This window comes from Grus americana, chromosome 5 (genome assembly GCF_028858705.1).
Source record: "Grus americana isolate bGruAme1 chromosome 5, bGruAme1.mat, whole genome shotgun sequence".
In the NCBI taxonomy this organism is placed as follows: domain Eukaryota; kingdom Metazoa; phylum Chordata; class Aves; order Gruiformes; family Gruidae; genus Grus; species Grus americana.
The window spans coordinates 38,019,497-38,044,102 of record NC_072856.1 but is presented as its reverse complement, the minus strand read 5'-3'; the positions used below and the strand labels follow the sequence as shown (position 1 = coordinate 38,044,102).

Genomic DNA, 24,606 nt, shown 5'->3' with positions numbered 1-24,606 from the left:
AGACGTATGCGAAGTCTTAATTAAAGGAAATATAAAATCGCCTGCTAAAATATGATTTTGTCTTTTTTTTTTCCCCCTACATACTATTTCAGTAACTACCAAATCCTAGAACCACTACATAAAAGAGGGTTCATTGTACCGATAATGATAGGAAAAAATCACCCTTTGGTATTTTCCCAGACTTCAGAGATTTAAAATTGAGAACAAATCACAATAGCATTTCTGTATCCCTGAATGAGTACATGTGAGTTTGATAACTCATCTAACTACTGCTGAACAGACATGTCTTCCTCTACCCCACCCCTAAACTTAAGTGCAAACATTTTAAACTACACATCATAATGCAACTTACGCAGTGATCGAACACTTCTGATACAAAACAAATAAAAAGCTCACTTACAGGAAAGAATCTATGAGAAAATTTAAGCCTGCATTTGTTCAACAAGCATTACATTCCTATCGTTCTACTAGGGTGAAACCAAGTTCAGCCTATCTGCAGTAATATAAACTAATTATAGTATAAGAGCCATTACTAAAGGATAAAGTGGTTGTGAAGAGGGTACCAGACAGTTATAAAAGGAAGTATGTCTGAACTTCAATACATAGCATTAAACTTCATTTCTACTACATACTCAAATAATTGAACACTTTTGTATAATGTACTATAAACATCTTTCTGATACAGAAAACATGTAGTTTAATGACACTGCAGGAATATCTTCTTACATACCTAAGGTGGCCTACAGCTTTGGTACGCACTAGTGAAAGGAGAATATAATCATTTTGTTGACCTTGAAATCTGTCCACAGTTGTTACCTAGAGAATCAAAAACCCAGAAAAAAACCTCCATAGGTTAATCTTTGCCATTTCAATTAAAATGTGACACTAAAATTCTAACGTCAACTTCAGATTGAAACTGAAATAAATGGGAAGAGAAAAGAAAATGCTTTAACCCTGTTTTAGTTGAACTCTAATCAAAAGTCATCAGCATGTTGTTTCTGGGAGAAGTTGGAGGAGATTTTGTCTGACTGTATACCAATTCTTTTATGTTGTTATTCACTTCAGACAGCTAACAGTGGGGTGCTAGTATCAAAAGGCTGTGGAAAGCCATCAGTTTTATAGTACAGACTTTTAACCTGCAGAATTATCACCAGACTTTTATAACTATGTTTTTTAGTTGTTTCATCAGATTTGTCAGCATACATTTTATCACATAATTTCCACTCTGAGTGGATCTTCCTAAAGGTTTTTTTGGGTTTGGGTGGGGGTTTTTTTGGTTTGTTTTTTTTGAGGACAAAATAAATGACAAAAAGAGTTATTCTGTCCCACGTAGTCTGTAACCTTCCTAACCTCACTGACTTCAGTTTGTTTGTATGTCAAATTACAAACAGGCACAAATGAGAGGACTACTCTATGAAATTCTATAGAATGTAGGTTAATAAATGTGTAGTTAACCAGGGAATACTTGCGCAGAAAGCTGTGAATCTATTCAGTTAGTCTGTTCTGTAATATGACAATTTAAAACCAAACAAACCAGAACCACTCCAATGACTGATATATTTTCAAAGTCACCTTGTTTGGCCGTCCAATCAGTGGATTATTTCCACACCGCTGATTAATGACATCACGGATCAGGTGTTTCTGTCCATTGTAGGTTGTCAGGATACTTATCCTGTCTGCAGGATAACCAAGCAGGCACATATACATGAAGAGTGCTACAACATACTCTGCTTCGCCAAGATTCTTAAGTTTAAAGAAGAGAGGGAAAGGGAAAAAAAAAAAATGGAGTTACTCAACTTGTAAGGTTGGAAAGAATAACATCTGTGACATTATCATGTATTTAGACAAACTGAGAAACTTCTATAGATCTGATCTTTCTTTGCTCACTTAAGTCATTTTGAAAAAGAACCACAAGTAGGTTTAATAACTTCATTCTGATTGTTGTTCAGAGAATTGCTGAAAATCTTTACATCAATATTACTGTTAGTCATCAATTGACTCTTTCCAATATCTACTCAGAAGCTCCTAGTTTTATTTTAATACAAGATTAAACTCTAAATATTTAAGTCCATTTAAATTATATTTATGAACTATTAAATATTTACACATTTGAATATAAATGCATTTATATGCTTATAGCTATCTGCCTAACAGAACTGCCACCTTAACTGTATTATTACAGAACACAACCAATACAGTATTTCATTTTTCCTTCTTAAAGTTCACATATATGAAAAAAAATCTGTTACGAAAAACTGTGAAATTTTTATTTGTTAAAAAGTATTACAAACTGATAGCCTACAGATACCTGTATTTAAATACAAGGGTTTAAAAAACACTTAGCACCAATTTAACATGGTTCCAAATAAGCACAGAAAAAAGGTGCAATGACTCAATCTCTAGTAAGCTGAAAATAAGAACTAGTGGAACTAGAATAACTAAACTCCTTTCAACTGTTAATTAGGAGAGAGACATCTGGATTATCAAATCCAGTTATTTCTACTGAGGCCATACCTATTCAATTTCAAACGACCAGCTGTTATTTTGTATTTCATAAGATTTTTCCCTGTGCCATTACTAACAATAAATGTCTGTCCCAAAGCACCACTCTTCTGGCTGTAGGAAGTTTTATCCTATTTCCAGACTGAAGTTATTCATAGCCTGTTTAAATCCCTTTTCCGTCAACAAAAAATTATGTTTCAGGCTAAAAAGTTATTCTCAACTGCTGACATTTATTCCTGCTCTATTTATACTGGGAATGTGTTTTACTAGGCTGGACATACCAGCCTCCTTTATTTCTTCTTCTTAAGTGGGCTCTGCATTACTTGGAAAATGCAGTTGCTACACATACCAAACACCTGTGGGTGTAAAGCTATTCTACAAATCTTAATCCCCTTTAAATCTGAAATGTTCAAATTCACAAAGAGAGAAATAATACACGGCAGGAATTTGTTATCTCATGAAAAACCATGCAGTGCCACCAACATGCTCTGCTATTATCTCTCCATCTTTAAGATCATGAAAAAAACCCCCAAAACTGTACGACATATTATAAGAGTTTGCTCATGAAAGCACTGTTGTAATGATAAAGATGTTCTGTGTCCTTGCTTGAGTCTTCTTTGGCCCAGGAGCAGACTAAAGCAGTGCTCAGATTCTCAGTTATCAGAATCCTGTTCTTAAGGCACTAATTTCAGCTGTTCCACAGAACAACTTTTTACTACTTTTACATTACAGTGTTACAGCTTAAAAAACAAAATCGTAAGAAACTCACCCCTCCAAATAACCCTGTTCTCAAACTAGATATGAGATATAGTGGATTATGGCTCACCATGGCTTTGTTCATTAACAGCATGCTAGTTTATATCTCAAAAAAAAGTGAGAGGAACTCAAGCGTAAATATGAATATCTTTCATACCTTTTAAAATATAGATTAATGTAAGTCTCAATAATCTTCACAGGGAAAAAATGGCCACAAATATTATAATCTTAAAGTATATTGTTTGCTTTCCATAATATTAAACAAAATATAAGGTGTTAATTCCATGTTTGAATTAAACTCATTAACTTGCACACAGCTCCAGCCTCTGACTTTGCCAAAACCCAAACTGCTAATTTAAGCACCAGAGTTTGTTTTCATCACTGTTTTTAAAACAAGAAAAATAAGAGGACTGAAAATATAAGCATCCCATTACAAGTGTAAAAGTTTTTCCTATATTTAACAGAAATAGATAGAGGCTGTTGTTGCTGGCCTAATTTGAAAATTTAGTTGATAAATTCCAAGGCTAAGGTTTCTTTGGCAATTTACTTCAGCCTCAATGTCTCTCTGCCTCTTATGTGTATTTCTTGCAGTACTGTTTCATTCTTTTATGAATGGGCTTTTTAGCATTCTTACATAAAGATCAAATCAAAACAGTGACTCTTCAAGCTCAAATATGTGCCACAGAGCCAACTTTGATCCTTCACGTACAGGGGAAATGCTACTGTTTATTTCACTATCATGGCAGTACAGCTGAATTACAATGGACTTTAATTTGCCATAGGCCAAAACAATGTTTCATAATGAATTATACACCAAATCTCACCCCTCTCATAACATTGAGAAAACATGGATATCAAGCAAACTCACTCACATGGAGCAAAAAGCACAACATAATATGTTATCATTCTCAACATTCAAAACTGATTAAAAGGAGAAAAAAAAAAAATCACGCATACGCATGACTCAACTGTCTGAGAACATGAATGAAACATCAGTTTACTGTAATTTGATAGTCTGTCTTCATTGCAGATTTAATAAGCCATATTCAGATTAAATAAAGTATGCACGTAATATTTCTCTTACCTGATAGAAATAAGGATTAGGTTCAGACTCTCCCACACCATTGAAGTCTTCTACGTTTATAAGCTGGAAGTCATACAAAAACCCAGCGTTGGCTGTTCTGAATTCCGGCAGAAGCTGTACATGAGGCAGGTTACCCAGATTCTTGTAACGCCAGTTGTAGAGGTTACATAAACTGTCCGAAAAACACACAGAGACAAACCCCAAATAATTAAAGTGGGTTCTTGAACTCATTCAAAATAGTTCAGATGCACACAACCCCTCACTTTGAAAATTAATGCCTCTGCAGGTTTTCAATGAAAAAAACAATATTGCTGGACGGCCTGTACCTATGTAAATGAACGTATTTGTACAAGCTATCCACCAATATTATTTTCTAAGTTTTGATTCTGTTTGGTTCCCTCTCACAGAAAACTGCAAATTTCACTTCTTTTTAGAAAGCTCAGTGCAGCACAATCAGCCTTAAGCCTGTTCCACTTGATCAGCTTTACACTGCAGGGTACAAGTCTTGCAAAGAAATCTAGTAGGAATTTCCATGGAAAACAAAAATTATGGAATATTAATGCTTCTTTACAAAAAGGAGGGAGCAGGGAAAAAGGATTTTCTGCATTATCTGTTGTAAAGCTTCTTACTGCAAAACCAAATTTATTTTCTTATTTTGTGTGTTGCCATGTATTAACATGAGACACGAAGGGAAGCACCCAAAATCTACACAATTCTGAATCATCTCTGGTATTTATAGGGATAGTAGTATAACCAAAACACCCCATTCACAAATGCACAACAATATCCAGAAGATAAACTAGTAGATAGTTCATGGGGAAGCTACCTATGATCAGAAAAGACAAAGTGTAGAAAGCTATGGAAAAAATCCTCAATTGAGAAATTGCTTCCAAAGTGAAGGAATTCTTCTGCTCTCTTATCTGCAAGAAATTCGCTGAGATGTTGCAAAATAGAAGATGACAAAATAAACTTTATTTTCATCACACTCAGATATAATGTGCATTTTTAAATCATATTGAACTGTTGTTCATATGAATGGGAAATAATATTCTACCACCCCCAACATTTCCTACATGAAGAAAAAAAGTTCTCCTTCACACTGTTCATTCCATTTTACGCCTAAAAAATTAGGATTTAAAACTAAAGTAGTAAGATTTTATATAATTTTCTCTTCTTTGGTTTTATTTTTCCTTGTTAATTTGACACCACAAATATGCACTTTACAAAATAATTAAATTTGACATCTACATTACCCCCATGAAATGACAAATACATGGATAAAATAGAAAAGTTGTCTTACTACAGGGACACAGTATCTCTTGTAACATAAAAAGGCATTATGCTCTTGTGTGGACAACCTGGTTGTCCACACAAATCAAAACTGAAACACTGTAAGAAAAGCACCCTTTTGTAGACCTTAAGGGAAATATTATCTATTCAAGGCTAAATAAATCAAATCTTTATTTAACACTTAAGACTATTAAAATTTCTTTAAATATAATTTTCATTAAAGTACTCATACAATAGCAGAGTACTACTAGATAAAAAAAAAGAAAGTAAATCTGATTGCATTTCAGCAAAGGAAAATCTGCCTTCCTAGTCTAAGTTGAAACAAATGGAACCAAACAACTAAATTACAGTTTTGCAAACTCCTAACAACTAAAATACGCTTTCCAAAATTATATGTGTGCTTTTCTAATTTTTAACCTGGTATTTTCTTACAAGCTAGACATGCCATTTTCTCTGTCTCACCTTGCTCTTGCTCTTCCTTGTGCATCCAAATCAACAGTTGGCACTCCAACACGAACAAACCGTGTAAAAAGGGACTGCTCCATGTTGGAGTATTTTTGAAAAGCCATGTTCTTAATGACTGGTGGCAACTGATGATGGTCACCAATCATAATCCACCGCTTCAAACGACTGAATCCATCCTGGGGGTTCTAGAATTAAATAATTACACAATTATAATGATTACACTCAATTATAACACATTAATAGTCAAACTGGTGGTCTCAGTCTAAGCCCTAAATTTCAACATTTGTTCTTAAGTTACGCTGAGCTACAGTCATGTTAAAAGACAACTACTAGCTTCTTTCCAATCTGCTACTAGAAAAAGGGAATAGTATTTCAAATAGTCTTGTTTCTTACAAAGCAACAGGTAAGTTTATCTGTTAAAATCAGTGGAGAAACATTAGGATAAATATTATATTACATTATTTTAAAGGCAAAAGGGACATATAATCAGAGGACAAAAGGAAGAACCACAATTAAGAAGTTACAGTAGTAAAAAAACCCAAAAAACTTATTTCTACACAGTACTGTTACCCTAGAACAGTCTTTTAAACTTTAGTTTTTGGATTCTAAGAGTATGAATATGAAGTGCTTGAAGCATCTGAAAATTTTAGCGCTCACATGTCTAAGGCACAATCGGAGCGCGTGCCTTTCAACTGTCCCTGCAGTTCATGTGCTTCACCTGATTACCTCTGGAATTCCCGCACAGCCTCTTCCATGACCAGGATGTGCCTCTAATTAATCCTCACCCTGGCTCTTGGCCTGAATGCTCTTGTTTAGTTCCTCATCATCCTTTGTGTACCTATGTTACATACCAACAGAGCTCACGAAGGAACATTGTAACATAGGGACAAGAAAGGAACAGATGTGTGGGTAACATTATCCAGATATCAGAATCCTGAAGATTTCTACCTGCCAGTTTTACAATTCAGACCCTCACTTCTTACACATTCCTGTGATACTGCCCTTTCCCCACAGAAGCACTATTCAAGACAAAGCCTAAAGCCCCTTTTCCTTCTACTTGAAGTGGAAGAGCTCTGAAGCCCTCTCTGATCAGACAGCAAGGAAGGAAAACTGAACTCTGGACTGTCCAGCTCATCAAGCCTGAAGATGCCTTAGTAAGAAAGGAAGAGGATGGAAATTATTTTCAGTAGCATTGAAAAAGATTTTCTTCCCCCCCTCCCCTCCTCCAAAAAGGTTACTGATTTGGAAAAGACCAAGTATTCTATATAATCATTCTGCTCTTACCAGCAATTTCAGTCTTGGACAGAACCCTCCAAAGAACTCTTTTTTAAAAAATTTCTTACTCTGAATTGCAACTGCAAGAAATCAAGTACTACTGCTCTGTAAGCCTAGTTCTTTAGGTTTTGTTAAAAAAAACCCAACAAACAAAAACCAACTCGATTTTCAAGGACTATTTGGATGGCTCTTGTAAGAATGGTCATGGAATATCCCCCAGAATATGGCTCTACGGTGAAAAGGCCTGCTTTAATTATACAACACTTCAGCTTCTGCATTGCCCATATACACTTATTTCCCCTCACCAGCCTGATGCATCTGGTTATTCAATGCTCATTCAAACATTTGAAAAACACTGCAAGATGCTTATTTCACTAAATGCAATAATTTCATCATCAATGAATACCATGGTAAAAGCCACACAGGATTTATTCATTACACAGCACTGCAGTACAATGTTGTAGCATGAAATTCAAGACTGCCGAAACACAAAAACAACAGCCTAAAATATTATACATGTCTTTAAGCACAGAGATTTAAATACCCAATTGCAGGAGAAGCCACCTAAATGACAACTTAGGCCTCCATACCTTTCTGACAGGGGCATCTAACTAATCAGAAGGAAGAAATCTTGTATTTCAGGTTTAACTGATTTGGATATTGATCTAGAGAGTAGCAAGAGGACTCATTAAGCCTGCAGGACAGAAAGGAACCAAGTCTATTTCATTGTATTAGTATAATTGCTGAACTAATAAGTGCAAGGGAAAGAGAGCTTGACTGTCACTGTTGCATGATTTGTGAGAAGTCTCACCCAGCAGAGGTTTGCTCTCCAAATACGCCAAACAAGACGGCAAAATATGTACTCCTGTTCAGAGTTCAAGGCAGTATTTGGGGTTTAGAGGGTGAATTAGTTGCCTACCTGCTCAAAATTATCAAAACTCAGCAGTCTTTAACACATCAAGGAGTTAAAGAACTGCATTAATATCCCTAAAACTTAAAAACCTGCAGAGTTAAACAGCAACTGGTAACAGGACTTGGGCTTTAATAGCAGTATCATTAACTGGACATGCACATTCTTTTGTGCACTAGGCCCATACTGAGTTACTTTCCTGCAATTGTATTCTGCTCTCCATTGTTTAGGAACAAAGTGACAAATTATGAGCTGCCATTACAAATATAGCAAATATTTCATGGAGTTTCTATCACGCTTTTTTCAATTAGTTTTCTTTTGGAATGAAAATCCAAAAGCTTGGATGTGGTTTTCTAGAAGACTTAAAATCATTGCTTTTCAACAAAAATATCTGCTCCAGGCAAAACTTCTGAAAGCAAACAATTTTAGAATGTGACCAAATGCAGACTGTGTATTTTTCAGAAAGTCACTAGAGTAAGAATCAAATCAACAGTACAGACTGTCTTCAGTTTTACTGACTTCCCACACATTGGCTTCTAACTGGCAGCTAAAGAGGTTGCACAGAGTTCCTGAGGGAGCCCATACTTCACTTCCAGAGGTGAAATTTTATCTCGTGATAATCTGACATTACAGAGATAACAGAGCCACAGATGTGCAAGAAGCACATTTTGCTTACTTATGAAATCCTCTAGCTCTTAAAAAAGGAAAGTGATGCCTCTCAAGCTCAGGTTGCTAAAAGCAACCACACATAACCTTCGCTGGAGGCACAAAAAATTTCAAGACAGTCTGAGTGAATGTGTTTAGAATGATAAGAGTAAACATTTTTGAACTTAAGTATCTTTCCCTAAAAGTAGCAGTGTTGGCCATTACAACAGTCCCTTATGTTACAGAGCTATTGCTACCTGGCTTCCTAAAGACCGTGCTATAAACATCCCCGTGCCACATTAGCTTCAGTTTCCTTCTTTCCTTCCCTGCATTAGCAGTACCCTTCCAGCTGCAAGACTTCCATTCAACTGTATCACATCTGCATTCCCTTATCTACCAATTGCTGGTTTGCCAAACACAGTGCAAGCTGCAGTTGATTCCAGGTTAAACATCTACCAGTTAGCGAGACAAAAGGTGAATAATTATTAGGCAAAAGTGTAACCAGTAACCATTTCTTTTCTTTCTGTGGAGTTGTAACATCAATTAGAATGTTTCCTTCCTACTTGGCTCTAGCTTTCCTGCAAGTTGTAGGTGCTTGGTATCTCTCTTCCTCTGTTAATCTTGACTGAACTGACCAAACACCATAAGCAGACAGGATGACGCAGAGCGATTACGTAAGCATTATGTTCTTGGGAAACAAAACCGCTACTTAATAAGAAGTAATAGTCTTAACAACTTTTAAAATTAGCAATAATCACTATTAAATGAGAAAGAATAAAACTAACAAAGCCAGGACCTAGTTTACATAAATATCATCGCTTTTTTATTTTCAAAACGAAAGCCTGCTAATCCTACTATTTAGTCAATAAAAGCAATATATTTAGAACCTATTAGCTTACTCCATAGTATTAAAAAACAAGGATAAACAACTAAGGTAGAAAATTATGAAAGTTCTTTCTGTCCACTCAAATGGCAAATATCAGTTCTAGGTTACTTTCTGCACAAGATATTTTCCTTTTAATATTCTATACTGTTCAAGAACACAGACTTTCATTTATCTTTTTTTATAATATGTTTTATAATCCAGGTCTAACCTGCAACAGGAGAGGTATAAAGGTTTCTATCTCCAGAATCTGAGCAGACTCTTCCATTAAGATGTTGTCATACTGAGAAAGAAAAAGTAAAGAGATGTCCATCAACCAAGCAATACAAATTAATGCTGTTACTCAGTCTACCAAAAGAAAGCATCAATTACTCATTTGGTTTTCAATGGGTGGGACAGTTACAGCAGGATTTTACCTTATCGGCAAAAATACCTGTATTACCAAAAATCAATGGCAGTGTGTGAAATCCTACTACATCAATGACAGATCTATCTGTACCAATCCGGGCTTACATCTGGAAGGAATCCATGACTGTCCTACATGACATGCTTCCCATATGCCATAACTCATCCACAAGAGAAAAGCTTTCTGCAGTGGAGCAGACTAATTTGGTATCTTTGCACTGAAGTAGAAAAGGAGCACTTCTGTGATCCAATACAGTGAATTACCTGAGAAAAATAATACTGAAAGAGTCATTGGTGGTGAGCTTTTGTTTTGGTTTCGTCAGACGGAAGTCTGTACTAAATTAATACCTATGGTTGACACTGCAGAATAAGAACAGCATTGCGTCATAGTTATTTTTCCTCAAATTGTTCATTTTTTAGCCAAATTAATAAAGGCCAATTTTTTTTCCCAATTCCTCATTTTATTACTCAATCATATCACTGCAGTTCATCATCTAATATGGCAAAACAAACTTTTTTTTTTTATAGACATGCACTATTAAGCATTTTTGTATATACAATAACTTAAAAGTGATCTCATCTTTTACCCACAGAAGTTAAATTTTTCTTCAGTAAAATTACAATTTAAAACATACTGGTAAAAAAATGCAACTCAAAATAATCTAGTTGCCTAGATTTAGGACAAATAAAAAGGTTTATACAAGGGGGTGGGGGGGAACCCAAAACCCAGTGTAGTAACACCAGTATAATCATTACTTTGAAACCTAATTCAACCAGGTCATGTCGTTTCAGAGCAGCATGAGTACAAGTCATGGCAATGATTTTTGCTTCTTTCACCAACAGGTATTTGGATCTATCCAGGCCACTGCGGAGAAGTTCAAATGCTCTGAATTCCTAGGGAAGAGAAAAAACCCACAAAATTTGAAAGTCAGAATCCAAAAAATTATTGCTTGTAAGATGCACTCACTCAAACTATCTGGCCACCTTCTTCATATAATTAGGCAAGAAAGTTATGACAGTGTCGACTGTTACCAATCCCATCTGGATTTTTTTTTTTTTTTAATGCTAAACCTGGAAACAATAATATTTCAAAAAATAATCTTTTAAAAAACACATCAGAGAATTCTGCAACCTGTGTGCATATATAAATTTGCAGACAATTATTCAATTAACTCTGAGGAACCCTCTCAGAATCCCCAAAAATTTTGTTTTACATCTTCCTGTTTCCCACTTTACTGCATCATAACATCACATCAAATTCAGTATTATGAAGACCAGTACAGTTAATATGACCAAATGATACCCAGATCACCTTTACCCTAACATTTAAGAGCCTCTCAAGCAATTCTGGGAAAAATAGGAGATAATCTCTTTAAGTTACTTCTAGGTTATCTGATTAAAGGCAATTCACTGTAAATACAAAGACTCTGTGAGGATCAGAGGAGCAGCAATAGGTGCACCAACCCTAGTAACGTAATCAGTGAAAGTGGAACACGCAGAATGGCTGCTTCCTAAGACCAAAATAAAACAGATCAGACCCTTGTCCCTGCTGTGAAACATGCCTATATTACTCAAAGGTGGAAATTCTCACCTAAATGCCTTGCAAGCTAATGAAGCTTCCTAGAGGTATATAGTCCTTTTAGGATGTAGGGCAAAGCAGAATTTTGGAACTGTGTAAAGTTTTTTTATAGGATTAGCCAGATCCACTTACCTTTAATAGTTTTATGTCTTACCTCAAGCTGAGTGAATATTTTCTTAACATGTCTAAAACACCCTTCAGCAATTTCCATATCTTCTTCATAGGATCTGCCTTTGAAAATTGGTTGAGGAGCATTTGCAAAATACTGGTGAAAAGGAAAGAAACTGGAGACATCTGTAACATCTGGCAGTTTTCCACCTTTAACTTTCACTTTGCTGATATACTCCTCCCAACGAGACATTACCTATGGCAAACAAAAGTGTCATTCTGGCACCGTTTTATATCATAAAGTCATTGGCAAAGTGTAGTCTTGCACCCATAGTATTAAAATAAAAAATTGTCACAAAAGAAAGATACGTCTAAATTAGCATTTGACCGCGTATCAGGATGACATTTTTGAAGCTGTAGTGGGCTGACCTTGGCTGGCTGCCAGGCTCCCATCCAGCATCTCTCACTCCCCTTCCTCAACAGGACAGGGGGGAGAAAATAAGATCAAAAAGCTTAGGGGTTGAGATAAAGACAGGGAGATCACTTAGCAAGTACCATCACAGGCAAACCAGACTTGTATTACGGAAAATTAATTTCATTTCTTGCCTATTAATAGAGTAGGATGGTGAGAAATAAAGACAAAACCAAAACCACTTTTCTTCTCCACCCCCTCCTTCTGCCCAGGTTCAATTTCACTCCTTGATTCCCAACTCTTCTACCTCCTCCCCACCCTGAGCAGTGCAGGAGGAACGGGGCTTGTCATTCAAGCTCATACCACCACGTCTCTGACACTCCTTCCTTGTCACACTTCTCCCTTGCTCCAGCATGGGCTCTCCACAGACTGCAGCTTCCTTCAGGGCAAATCCATCCATCTGCTCTGGCATGGGGTCCTCCATGGGCTGCAGGAGGCCAACCTGCTTCACCATGGTCCTTGTCCATGAGCTATGGGGCAATCTCTGCTCCGGTGCCTGGAGCACCTCCTGCCCCTCCTTTTCGTTCTGACCTTGGTGTGTGGGGTTGTTTCTCACCTCTCCGCCCTCAGCTGCTGTGAAATGGTTTTTCACCTTTTCTCAAAGATATTTTCACAGAGGCACCACCAGTGTTGCTGATGGGCTCAGCTGTGACCAGTGGTGGGTCCCTTGGAGCTGGCTATGTCCAGCACAGGGCAGCCCATGACCTCAGAGGGCACCTCTACAACCCCCGCTACCAAAACCTCACCACATGAACCCAATCAGAAACAAATCTCTTGATTATCTCCACTTACAGTACTTTGGTTTAAATACCAAGTGGGATTCCTTTGGGATGAAACTGAACCAGAAGATGAGCCCTAGCAGTGCTCCTAGCACTCTCCAATATCTAATGTCCATTAATATTTAGGCCCACGCTACAGCTAGCCCAGAGTAACTTCTATAAAAACATATACAGTATATGTATTTGATCCTAAGCACCACTCTACAAGCCTGCTTAAACCACACTAATTGCTAATGTAGACCATGTCACACTGAAAAATACATGGAAGGGAAATAAGGGATATACAGTATGCAGAAAATGACCGATCTATGTAAGATATATCTGATTTCACACTGACATTTAACACCATAAAAGCCTTCTAGCAGGTCCATCAAGTAGCTGCTGTAATGTTTGTCCAAAATGTAAAGCCACCCACGGATTTTGCTATCTACAGAAGAAACTTCAGGTTAGAATCTTCGCCAGCAGTCATGAAGAACAGCGATGCTAGCCTTTGAATTGGCAAGTCATCAGGCAGGATTTAAAACAATAGCAATACAAGTAAGTACCGTTGCAATTATAGCTTTAGCTGTTATTGTATTTTGAACCACCAAAGAAAATGCTTTTTTTTTTTTTTAGACTCAATTCTGAAAAAAATCACTGCAATTTTTAAAAAGTATTTCATAACATACTGAGGTCATACAGTCTCTGTAGAAGTATTCAGTCCTTACTTGGTATAAGAAAAAATGGCCAGCTGTTTCACAAGTGTAAGAAACATCTCCTGGAACTCCAAGACTCTCTTGCAATCGCCCAACTTCTCGTAGAAGTTCAAGTCTTCGAGCCAGCACATAATTAACTCTTCCATACCTACAAAATGGATTAAATGTAACATAATTTGTATTTAAATGTATTTAATTCAAAACTGTTTTATCTAAGTATCAAAAGAGTGATCACGAAAGAAGCCAAACACCCTCCCCAAAAAAAGGTCACAACTACCTTGTTCCAGGTTCCAAAAACTGAGAATTTGCTACATGCCAACTATTTCTATCAGTTGAGCCCTAATAATTTACAAAGCCATGCAAGAGTCATTACTGTAGAAAAAGCTCCTTTTATCCTATCACTTTAACAAAAGCTTCATAAGCGTTAGTAAAACATCTGCATGATGTACTCATAAAGCAGAAAAGCATTACTTCCAATGTAGTGTTTAGGAACTATGGTATACTACACATTATGCAAACTCAAGTAAGTTATATGTTGTCTATGGGCCATCATAAATAGAACCTATACCCAAAGTTTCAGTACGATAAGGCTGACTTCCTTTGGCAATATAGGAAATGTTTTGCAATAATGCTTAGCCCACCATAACAGACAGGTCTGCATCCACACATAGGAGGTCCTGTACTCAGAGCTGCCTGTTGAATAACTTTGATTTTTATGATTAGTTTGTAACTTACTCCTTCCATTCTTCCTCCTCTTACACAATTCAAGCCCAATTTTTTTCCTTTGTAAATCAATTTCCTTATTCCATGCACTCCTCCCCCCTCAGAAGCAGTACAAGAAAGAAAAAAAAAAAGATCATATTTTCTAAAAAAAAGAAAACAGATTTAAAAGTGCTATTAAATGGGTGGAATTAAAGAAGTGAGAGAAACAGGACACTTTCTTTTAAAAATACATACATAGTTAAAAGCTCAAATGTGAATAAAGGCTAGCTTTCAAGTTCTTATTAAACTTTGTGTTCATAAAATATGCTTTCTGCGAAGAAAAAAACCCTGAAACAATCCCTGGTAATCACAATGGGTTCTGTTGTCTTATTTAGAAGGGTAAGAGTAGTTAAAACTGGAGATTTGAATTACTAAGACACAACTGAGTATGGTATTGTTCACAACTGGAAAAAAACAAGTTGATCAGGAACTATGACAGTTAAGATCCTCGGAATACTAAATAGTTTTTTCTTCTGCAACAAAACTAATCCATTATAATTACAAGTGACTGCAACCAGTTGTTTTTTTTTCCCCTCATACTTCCAATGTCCTCTTATTTCTCACAATTCAAGTCATATGTCCTCTTTTATATATTCCTTCACTGCTATAACAAATTTATTTAGCTCTGATTCCTTTTGTGTTTAAGTGACAGTACCAGTTTAATCAGCTCATCTCCACCTTATGTTCTTATACCCCCTGCCCCACTTTGCTGTGCCTAAAGAGGGAGCAAAAAAGGAACACTAAGCTTGCAAGCAGTAGAACCTCCATAAGCAGTATTGTGCCCTCTAAAGCAGCCTGACAAAGAAAAAACCACAAACTCAGAAGCAACATAAAACCAAACAAAAGATATATGGGAAATAAGCTTCTTTTCTCAGAGTAGTGCTGCCCACTTTCAAATATATTCCTCAGCCCTTATCCCTCCCTCCCAAACTGCCAGAACTCATAGGACTTGCAGTAATGTCCTGTAGGTCTGGAGTTAGCTTGAAAAAAGAATTAAAATAGACAATGTAGAGTGTCTCAAAGAAAACTCATTTTAATGATGAGCACTAATGTTCAAGGAGTATACTAAACCATGGATATTACTAAGTAAATATCTGTCATAGCCAAAATCTCAGTGAAATGATGCCATCAAATTTCTGGAATAATTTGACTACATCAAAGCATTAAAAATTAAAAAAGAATAAATCACAAGGTATTTGTTTGCTAAATGAAACTCAACTATGCATATGTGGCTAGCTTCTACTGACTATATATAATTTTTACTACAGCTTTTGAAGTCAAAGTATTGCTATAATAATCCAGTACTGGACAGTTCAGTTATTTCCAGCACACGACCCTTATAGCCCTGCTTACATTTATGAATGTGTGTAATCCTACTGACGTCAATTGGACTAACATGTAACAAATGTACAAATATTTACAAGAACAGGTTCTTAAGTCTTTGTACTGATACAGACTTGATAGCTTTCCTTATGTATACATTCTTCAATATGTTATTTACCAATGAAATAAGCAACTATGTAACTAAGCCATATTCTGAAGAATTAAAAGCAGAAAGTTTGATTTCATGTTCATATTTATTAATGCAATATTCACCATGCCAGTAGAAGTGACATCATATTTGCATAATAAAAAATTGTAACTGCAAAAACCTACCTTTATCATTCAACTTTCTCTCACAAAACAGACCAATTCTATAAAATGTATATGGGCCCAGAATAGAATTAACTACTTTTATTCAAGCAGTTGAGTCTGAACAAGCAACTTCCTGATTCTGCCTTTGGATTCTCAAGAGAACACAGTTTCTCTACTGAATAAGAACCAAAATTACTTAACCCTGTATTGGAAACAAGTGCACTCCGCGTTCCTGGAATTCAATAATGTGAGAAAGGGAGGTAGAACGGATTCAACACATACATCTTACTACAATGTTTATGCAAGCGAGTTTATCATTAGCACCTCCTTTCTCACCTGCTGAAGTCTTTCTCTGTCTCTAATTCCTCTTCTCCATGACCCAGACGCAGGAGGTGACGCTCATCAATGTCTAGAGCCATGATTTTTTCAAACAGCTGGTTCAAGGCCTAAAAGATTGACAAGAACAGGAGAAAAGGTAGTTTTTAGAAGTTCAGAGGCTCTTGCAAAGAAAAACTGAAGAATTAGGGGTAAGCCAGTTAGGAAATTATGCCTATTTTGGTATAAACCGAAGCCAAAGCAAACATGAAGTTAATCCTGAAACTAGAGCTCTTAATCTTGACAACAGGGCAACGAGCCTACTAAAACTCTTGTATTTGCATACTTTATAGAGAAATTACATTTGATTTTACCATTTTAAAACAATTTTAAAATTTGATTCTATCACCTAGTTAATTTAGTTGATAAAGCTATCAGTTTATAAAACTGTCTCAAGAAGCACACTTTGAAAACACTGATTTTGTTAGATGACTTTAAACCATTTAACTTTTAGTGTACATTAGAAGAGTGTAATCTGGTTCTAACTGGCAGGTGCTGTGACTCTATTCCACATGGATAAATAAATTTTGCTGAACTAAACTTGAAGATGTGCTACGTCTCCTGCCTTAAGCTCTTCAATTCTCTAACAGCTTAATATCGACTGTCCAATTCAGTGTATTTCAAAGGAGTAAGTTTGTAAGCACTGGATCACCAAGTTATGAAACTAAGAACGAACATAAGCAAGCATCACTTGTACTTCAAGTCAGTTGGAAGTCATGCAAACATGTTCACGTACAGTGTCAAGGCACAGGGAACGAAACCTGCTGAGATATCATTTATTTCCTGAAGTACAATTTCAAGTTCATGTTCTCCTATAAGTCTTGTCTGGTAAGAAGAGTCTCCTACCTGCCTCAAATTATTTCCTTCCTTTTCTCCCCAACAGACGTGCTCCCAACCCGTTCTCTCAACTCCACTACCTGTTACTCTCCCACAACCCATTGTACAATGGCCTGTATTATTCCAGGTTGCAACTCCTCACCAAAATGAATTCCATTCCACCATTCTTTGATCTATACCGTAAATGGCTGATCTTGGTTTGATGGAAAAAGATTAAATGTTTTTGTGGTATGTTCAGTTAAAATAGCTCATAATTGAGATAGGATAGGCTAATTAGGGAGACCAGGAAATAGATGACCCAGGTTTCCAAACAAATCCTTCCAAACCAGATGCAGATTTAGACTAAGAATCTTTAAAACTTTTATCATTATTATTCTTATTTTATATATGCTTGAGAATTAGCAGCTAGACACCATCACTTATGAATAGGAAGCAAGCATTCAGCTGAAAAGGCCATGATACCTTTCACAACTTCCCTTAGAAGCATGAAGCACAGAGCAACCAGTGCCTGAGAAAGCTAGTTAGCAAAAATCTGGCAGGCATGCAGTGAATGTGCAACTGTAAAAACTGCGCAGACACTTTTTCAAAATCCTTCCTAAATTCTATCCCCAACCAGTTAAATATATTGAAAACTTCTGATAAATAGCTCAGAACTACAAAATTGAAATTCAAAAATTTAATTTCACATTATGAAACTGGCAGAATTGCACAGAAGCGAACTCAAGTTTTCATTGTTAAGAGACAACTGCAACCCCAAACCTGCTTATCTCAATACCTGCTGTTCTTCTTGATTTTAAATACAGGAAAATTTCATTCATGACTAACACTTTACCTGATTAGAGTGGGTAACTATAAGAGTTCGTTGTTCTGGGAAATTATGATAAAGATTGGATATTATCTGGACTGCTACATCAGTTTTTCCAGTACCAGGTGGTCCTACTACCTAAAATCAAAACAAAATAAAAACAAACAAAAAAATCAACAATTTATCAGAATATTGCACAATACAAAAATATAGCCAGTTGGAAAAAACCCAGAACAATCTCACAAGACACTGACATCATACATTAACAGCAAAAACCCCTTCTGTTTCATTTACAATTGCATGCTGGCGTCTGTGAGCTTCAAGAACAGGTACATACATCATGAAAGATCTAGCCCAATGTTAAGGCAGATTCCTGCCTAAGAGAAATACGGTAAACCAGCAATTACTTGCTGGTTTTTGTAAACTTCAAAACCAAATACAATATATCATGAAAGACTAATTCAGATTAGTTAAGCAGATTCCTGTCTAAGAGGAATATGGGAAACCTGCATATGAAATACTATTCTGTTTCATAATCCATAAAAATCAGACCTCAGAGAAAAAAAGGCTGTTTAGCCTCAGAACAGACTAAAAAGAGGAAATGGTAAAAAAAGCATCAAAACATATCATTGAAAAAGAATACGGTGAGGCAGATATAAAGATCAGAAAACAAGTCCATTCTTTTTATTTACTCAAAAATCTATAACTGATGATATAGAAGTGATACCAACAGTTAATGTTTTTATAGGCTCAATTATACCAACAACATTCAAAAATTAACATCTGAGACATTATAAAGGTATCCAAGTATTATAAAGCATCTCTAAGTAATTTGTTCAGCATTAAGAAGCACAGAATAGCAGGTTTCATACGTATCTACACATAAAATTACCAGTTGCTATGAAATCATGCTTGCTTTATTTAAAGAACGTCACCGATCACTGGATTCAAAAGCAAGTAGGATTGTACTTCTCAAAAATACTTGACAGAAATACATGACATGACATAACGACAGAAAATAACACAGGCCTATATTACATCAGTGTTTTCTCTGTCTGCCTTCTCTCTCCACAAAAAAACTGGATGAGGTACCAAAAAAAAAAAAAAAATCTTCAAAACCAAAAAGCTGACTTTGTCATTGTTTTTCACATAACAGACTCTCATTCTCTAACCTCTTAAAAAAAATAAAAAAATCAGCAAATGCAGTTTTAGTAGAAAAGTTCGAATTATGTAACGATCATCATCTCAAGTATTTATGAAAGGTGATGGAGTACCAGGCATAGGAAGTTACTTTTCTTTTTTAAAGCCCTCCAAAAGCAAGGCAGATGGTAGTTTATAATGCATTATACGCTTGCATTTGAAGGTCATTAAAAGTTCAACAAATATTAAATAATACTAGTAAACAGTATACAACACTATTTAAAAAAATAAGACAAAAATAAAAAGTGACTTAGAGACCTCCTCTCCAGTATGTTGTGTGTTAATTATATACTACAAAATGGTAATAAAGATCTTAATTTCCCAGTTTTCCTTCCTATTGACAATACTACTGATAGAAAACAATACTTCTGTACACTGGTGTGGGTATTCTTAGACAAACACTCTAATTAGGTAAAACCTAGCAGTTTAAATTATTCCAAAGAAACTCTTCCAACATTGTTTAATGACAAAATTTAAAGCATCTGTCACTGTGACATTTACACAGCATTAAAAAAAAAAAAAAAAGCTTTAATTTCTAAATAGACCTTAGAGTTGATATTCTATCAACAACCAGAAAGTTCTGCTGTGTTCCACTAGAAAACATACCATACTCAAAAACACTGCCAAGAATTTGGGTAACTTCTATACACATTTATGACACTACTAATTTCAGCACACCTAATCAGGCAGAGACAAAAGGCATACAATTCCATGGAAGTTTATTTTTTCCTTTGCCATACATCTTTTCTGTGCTAGCTACAGAGTGTGTAGGGAGTGGTAAAACATAAGGAGGAAGGGGAGTAGAGTATGGAACTAATGAATACCAATACAAAACCCCTAAAAATTAGCATTATTGCCTATATAGACTAGGAAGAAATTAAGAGTATCAGAGAAAAGTAATTCAAATATTCCAAGTAACTACCAAGATAGACTGTACTTCATTGGGAGACAGGTACTTGTAGTCAAAATCTAATTGAGAGTTGTAAACCTTAAAGACATTTGCAGAAATTCACTGATCAAAAATTATTTTCGTAACAAATCTACAGCTTTGGTTTGGTTTCTAACTTCTTAGTTCTAGAAGTCAGCAGGATAAAAAGGACTACACATTACATTTCACAAGACTGCAAAAAAAAGCTCCCTGAAGACAAATGACTGACTTCCATTTCCTTTCATGGAGTTAGATCAAACTAAAAATGATGCAAGTGATTTAAACCAGCCAAAAATGACAGACATGGCAAAAGCTTTGCAGTCTAAAACTAGCAATCCAACCACTGAAAAAGTAAATTCAGTTGTTGTGGAAAGTCTTCAGTCACTGAAACACAGGATACAGTTATACAGAGATCAAATGTGTTTCTGTGTGATTTTGTGAAGATGGGAAGATGTTGAACCTTTGTATGTTAGTTTTTCATATTTTTAAACTATTAATAGAAGTGATCTCAGCAAGGCTACAGAAATAGGCATTACTGGTTTTTTACTGAATGTACCTAAAGCCAGAATCAAATAAAATAATTAAGAGTATAAAATCCTTAAAAATATTCTTACCATAGTTAGCCCAGGCTGCATTCCCGCACGTATAGCTTCAATCTGAGTATGGGTAAATTGAATAGTATTGCTGTAACAAAGCAAAAGAAGATCAGAGAGTGGATAGATTTTGCCAAGTTTTGATAAAAGCAATTGTTTTAACAAGTTCGATTTAAATTAATTGGCTACATGTTTCTCCAGAACTACATGCTTGCAAACTTTTATGTAAATTAAACCATCATTACAAATATGTTCGTTATAGACATGACAATCTTGCAATTTCTAAGCAAGACAGTAAAGCATGCTGTCCACGTGACAACAAAATCATCCCATCTAAAACATCATCGGTCTTTAGTTATTATTTGCTGAGAATGCTGTAAAACTATTTAGGTATGACTCTCCTAATATTCAAAGTCCTGACACAATACTAACAGATAGTATTTCCCATTGTTCTTCAAGGGAAGTTTTTAATAGAGAGAGGATAATAGAATAGTTTGATTTAAATATAAAACAAAACAGTCTCATACTCAAATCTTCTTTTGGTAATGAAATCAAAATGACATTTCATTTATAATCAGCAATATTATTTTGAAGTATTTCTGAAGATAAACTGGTATGCAATTGTTATCATTTGTAAGTAAGTTCTCATCCATTTGTTACCGTTTTGGTTGATTATATGGATATGGTCCCCTGTTTGGAATGACATGAGGCTCTACAATCAGTGTTTTAGCTTCTTCAGGTTTTTCTTCATTCCCATCCTCTTTTCTTTTCTTTCCTTTACCTCCCTTTATTGGGAAAGTTATCCTGTAATATATAATTTAAGACTTCAACATATTCACTATGATACCAGACTGTCTTAGAAGTTTATAAAGATTTTTTTGTCACCATTAAGACAAACTTTCACACAACGGGGAAACAAGAGTTGCAGACAACAAAGTATTAATGAGGATAAGGAAAAGGAACGACAACCAAATTGATGAAGCCTATTTAAAAAAAGAAAAAAAAGTACATTTGACAAAAAGTATGTCAAAAGTGCTCTTTACATAGCTTGAAAAGCCAGGAGCAGTGCTGAGTGCCAGCTGGAAAAACACTGAAGGCAAACAGTTCATAAATGAAAATGGAAAGGACAGGAGTAAAGCTATAATAGAAAGCCACCGGCACTGTCTGTTCAGCAGTAATAACTTGATTTTGTTCTAGAACTGATACACACTTTTTTCTTCCTTACCCAAGATATGTCAGTGTTCTAAACTGCTCCAACACATGAAACCTTTTATCCTCAAATTTCCATTTTTTTTTTTTTATAGTCCTCTGTATAATGTATTAGCAAGCTTCTCTAATTCAGAAACAAATCATGGTGAAGGAATTCCAATGGCTATCCAATTATCTTGAGACATCAATGCAGACATCTTTAACAGCAACAATCTCTTAGTCTCTTTACAGGACAAATGCAGCAGCAGGAAGAGCAATGGCTCTTCATAAAGAAGAATATCTGTATTTTAATCTATGAACTGAAAACGAACACTAGTTCATTGAAGGAAATTGTGTGTGGTATCTTGTCTTGGTACCTTCAGACTATTTTCGTATCATTACATAGCGTTAGTGCCTTCTCCATACATATTCTACATGCAGTGTTTTAAAAAAAGCATGGAAGATTACCTCCCTGCTTTTCAAGATTCCATTTAGCCATGATAAGACCTGACCGGTGAGGGGGGAAAGCCATCCTTTCCCTCCCCAGTCAAATCTATTCCTCAAAATGAAACATAGTTCAATTCTCATTAACTTAAAAGGAAAAAAAGAAGAAATTATTCTGCAACACTATGCACTGTGAAACTCAGCTGCCAAAGTCCAAGGAGGTCCAACAGGAAGGACAGAACCGTCAAGTCTAAAGATGCTGAACGGCACCACTGAAACAAAACATTTAGCGGTCAGAAAGGTAGGCATCCTATTTCAGAAACTATTTCTAAAATAAGCAATATGGGATTTCAGACTTAATTCTTTATTTTGATTGAACGGTGTTTCTAAAAGCTCAAATTTTAACTGATGCTGAAATTGTTGTTCTTTGCTTGCTTTGATGAGATATGTAAGGAAACTATGTAATTAAAAACCTTTAGGCTGAACTTAAAGGAGGCTAAATACCATAATGCAGCAGTGAATACTATGTGTCTTGATTCTATCTCACACTGTTGCTTTTCCCATACATTCAATAGGCTGATCTACAAGCAATGCTCTGATGCATTTTTGTACAGAGTAGAGCAGAAGCTGGTCCTGAGACTAATTGTAGTATAGTCACCTCTGTTATATACCTATCTAAATCTTTATATTAATATATTAACATCTTTTCTTAAAGGAAAGAGCACCTCCCTTCAATCACTGAACTCAACTCCACCTAACAACGTATTTCAGCAAGAATACCACACCAGGAGTACTTGAAATTTTGAGATCACCTGAAGGGGGGTATTTGCAGAACTGGATTGTCAACAGTCACTTTAATATTGTATCCAGGAAAGCTAGCCTTTAAGTGGTCAATGGACAGGAAAGTATCATTAAAATCCAGAGTTGCAATCTGATTTGGCATTTTCGAATAGTGCGCACTACTTGGGTCTCCATATCCGAGAATGATGTCATGCAGCCAGTCAGGAACCACACAGTCTGTGTTCATCAAATTTCTAATAGTCTCCAGAACAGCCTGAAAATCAGAAAAACAGAACAAATATGATTGTGAAGATTGACTTTTTACCAAGAAAATATGACATACTGAAGGCTAATCAAGTCTATTCTAAGATGCTAGCACGTAACAGTCTTTAATTGACAGGTGTTTGGTTAGATTGAGTCAATATATATACTGCGTATATATATGCAACGAAACACCAGTGTCAAACCACGTAATTCTTAAGCTACCCTGTTAGTAAAGAGGCCCATAATTATCAGTAAAGTTTTCATTCCAGAACACTCAGAGGAGAAAAAAAAAAGGCATAGTTCAAAATAACCTATAAACAAGACAAAATGCATCCTATCGCCCCAGCTTAGTGTCCTGGTTTTACGATGAGTGAACAAATTCATGTTTTATCAATAGCTACGCATATTTCTGCTTGAGGTTCTTCTCCAGGACTTCCATAAGGTCATGCTGTTTATACCAAAAACACATTAAAACTTCTGCATGGTTAACCATAGTCCTGGCGCACACTGGGTTTCTATGTACAATCCTGGAGCGCACCATCCTTGCTTCTCAACCCCTTCCCCACATAAATTCACTAATTCAGCAACGCAACTGATGACTCCACACAGTCCCCAACATGTTTCCGCATACGTATTCTAAAAAATTTCAGTTTTGCGGATACTGTTTGAGCTATCAATGTCTGGAAGCAACCAACGGTAAGTCTTATGTCAGGTTTTTTGAAGACTACAGACACAGGGCATTTTAAAACAATTGCTCCTTACTTTGACTAGCACAAAAATCATATTTAAGGTAATGCACAATTGTATGGCAAATTAATGCCTCAGCTACCCTAAAAGTTCTTACTAGAAATCTAATAAATTCAAGAACACCCTCATGCAGCTTAAGGTTTCTCCTTTAACCATGTAAATTTCATCCCTGCAGCCAGCTAAAGTTTCCCTCCAAAAGC

General features: G+C 35.8%; 1 protein-coding gene across 2 annotated transcripts in view; it reads right to left on the bottom strand.

The window, feature by feature from the left end:
* The window catches only part of AQR (aquarius intron-binding spliceosomal factor), a 58,324-nt gene that overhangs the window by 5,447 nt on the left and 28,271 nt on the right, over nt 1–24,606 (bottom strand). Inside the window, exons 20-32 of one of the 2 annotated variants that reach the window (XM_054826991.1) lie at nt 23,428–23,669; nt 21,644–21,787; nt 21,005–21,074; nt 18,290–18,400; nt 16,582–16,691; nt 13,861–13,996; nt 11,949–12,158; nt 10,972–11,109; nt 10,022–10,093; nt 6,095–6,282; nt 4,343–4,514; nt 1,573–1,743; nt 731–816 (exon numbers count right to left, since the gene is read on the bottom strand). In XM_054826991.1, coding sequence (XP_054682966.1) covers nt 731–816; nt 1,573–1,743; nt 4,343–4,514; nt 6,095–6,282; nt 10,022–10,093; nt 10,972–11,109; nt 11,949–12,158; nt 13,861–13,996; nt 16,582–16,691; nt 18,290–18,400; nt 21,005–21,074; nt 21,644–21,787; nt 23,428–23,669 — 1,850 coding nt within the window. The remainder of the gene's footprint in view (nt 1–730; nt 817–1,572; nt 1,744–4,342; nt 4,515–6,094; nt 6,283–10,021; nt 10,094–10,971; nt 11,110–11,948; nt 12,159–13,860; nt 13,997–16,581; nt 16,692–18,289; nt 18,401–21,004; nt 21,075–21,643; nt 21,788–23,427; nt 23,670–24,606) is intronic. The other variant, XR_008577311.1, reaches the window with a different exon arrangement.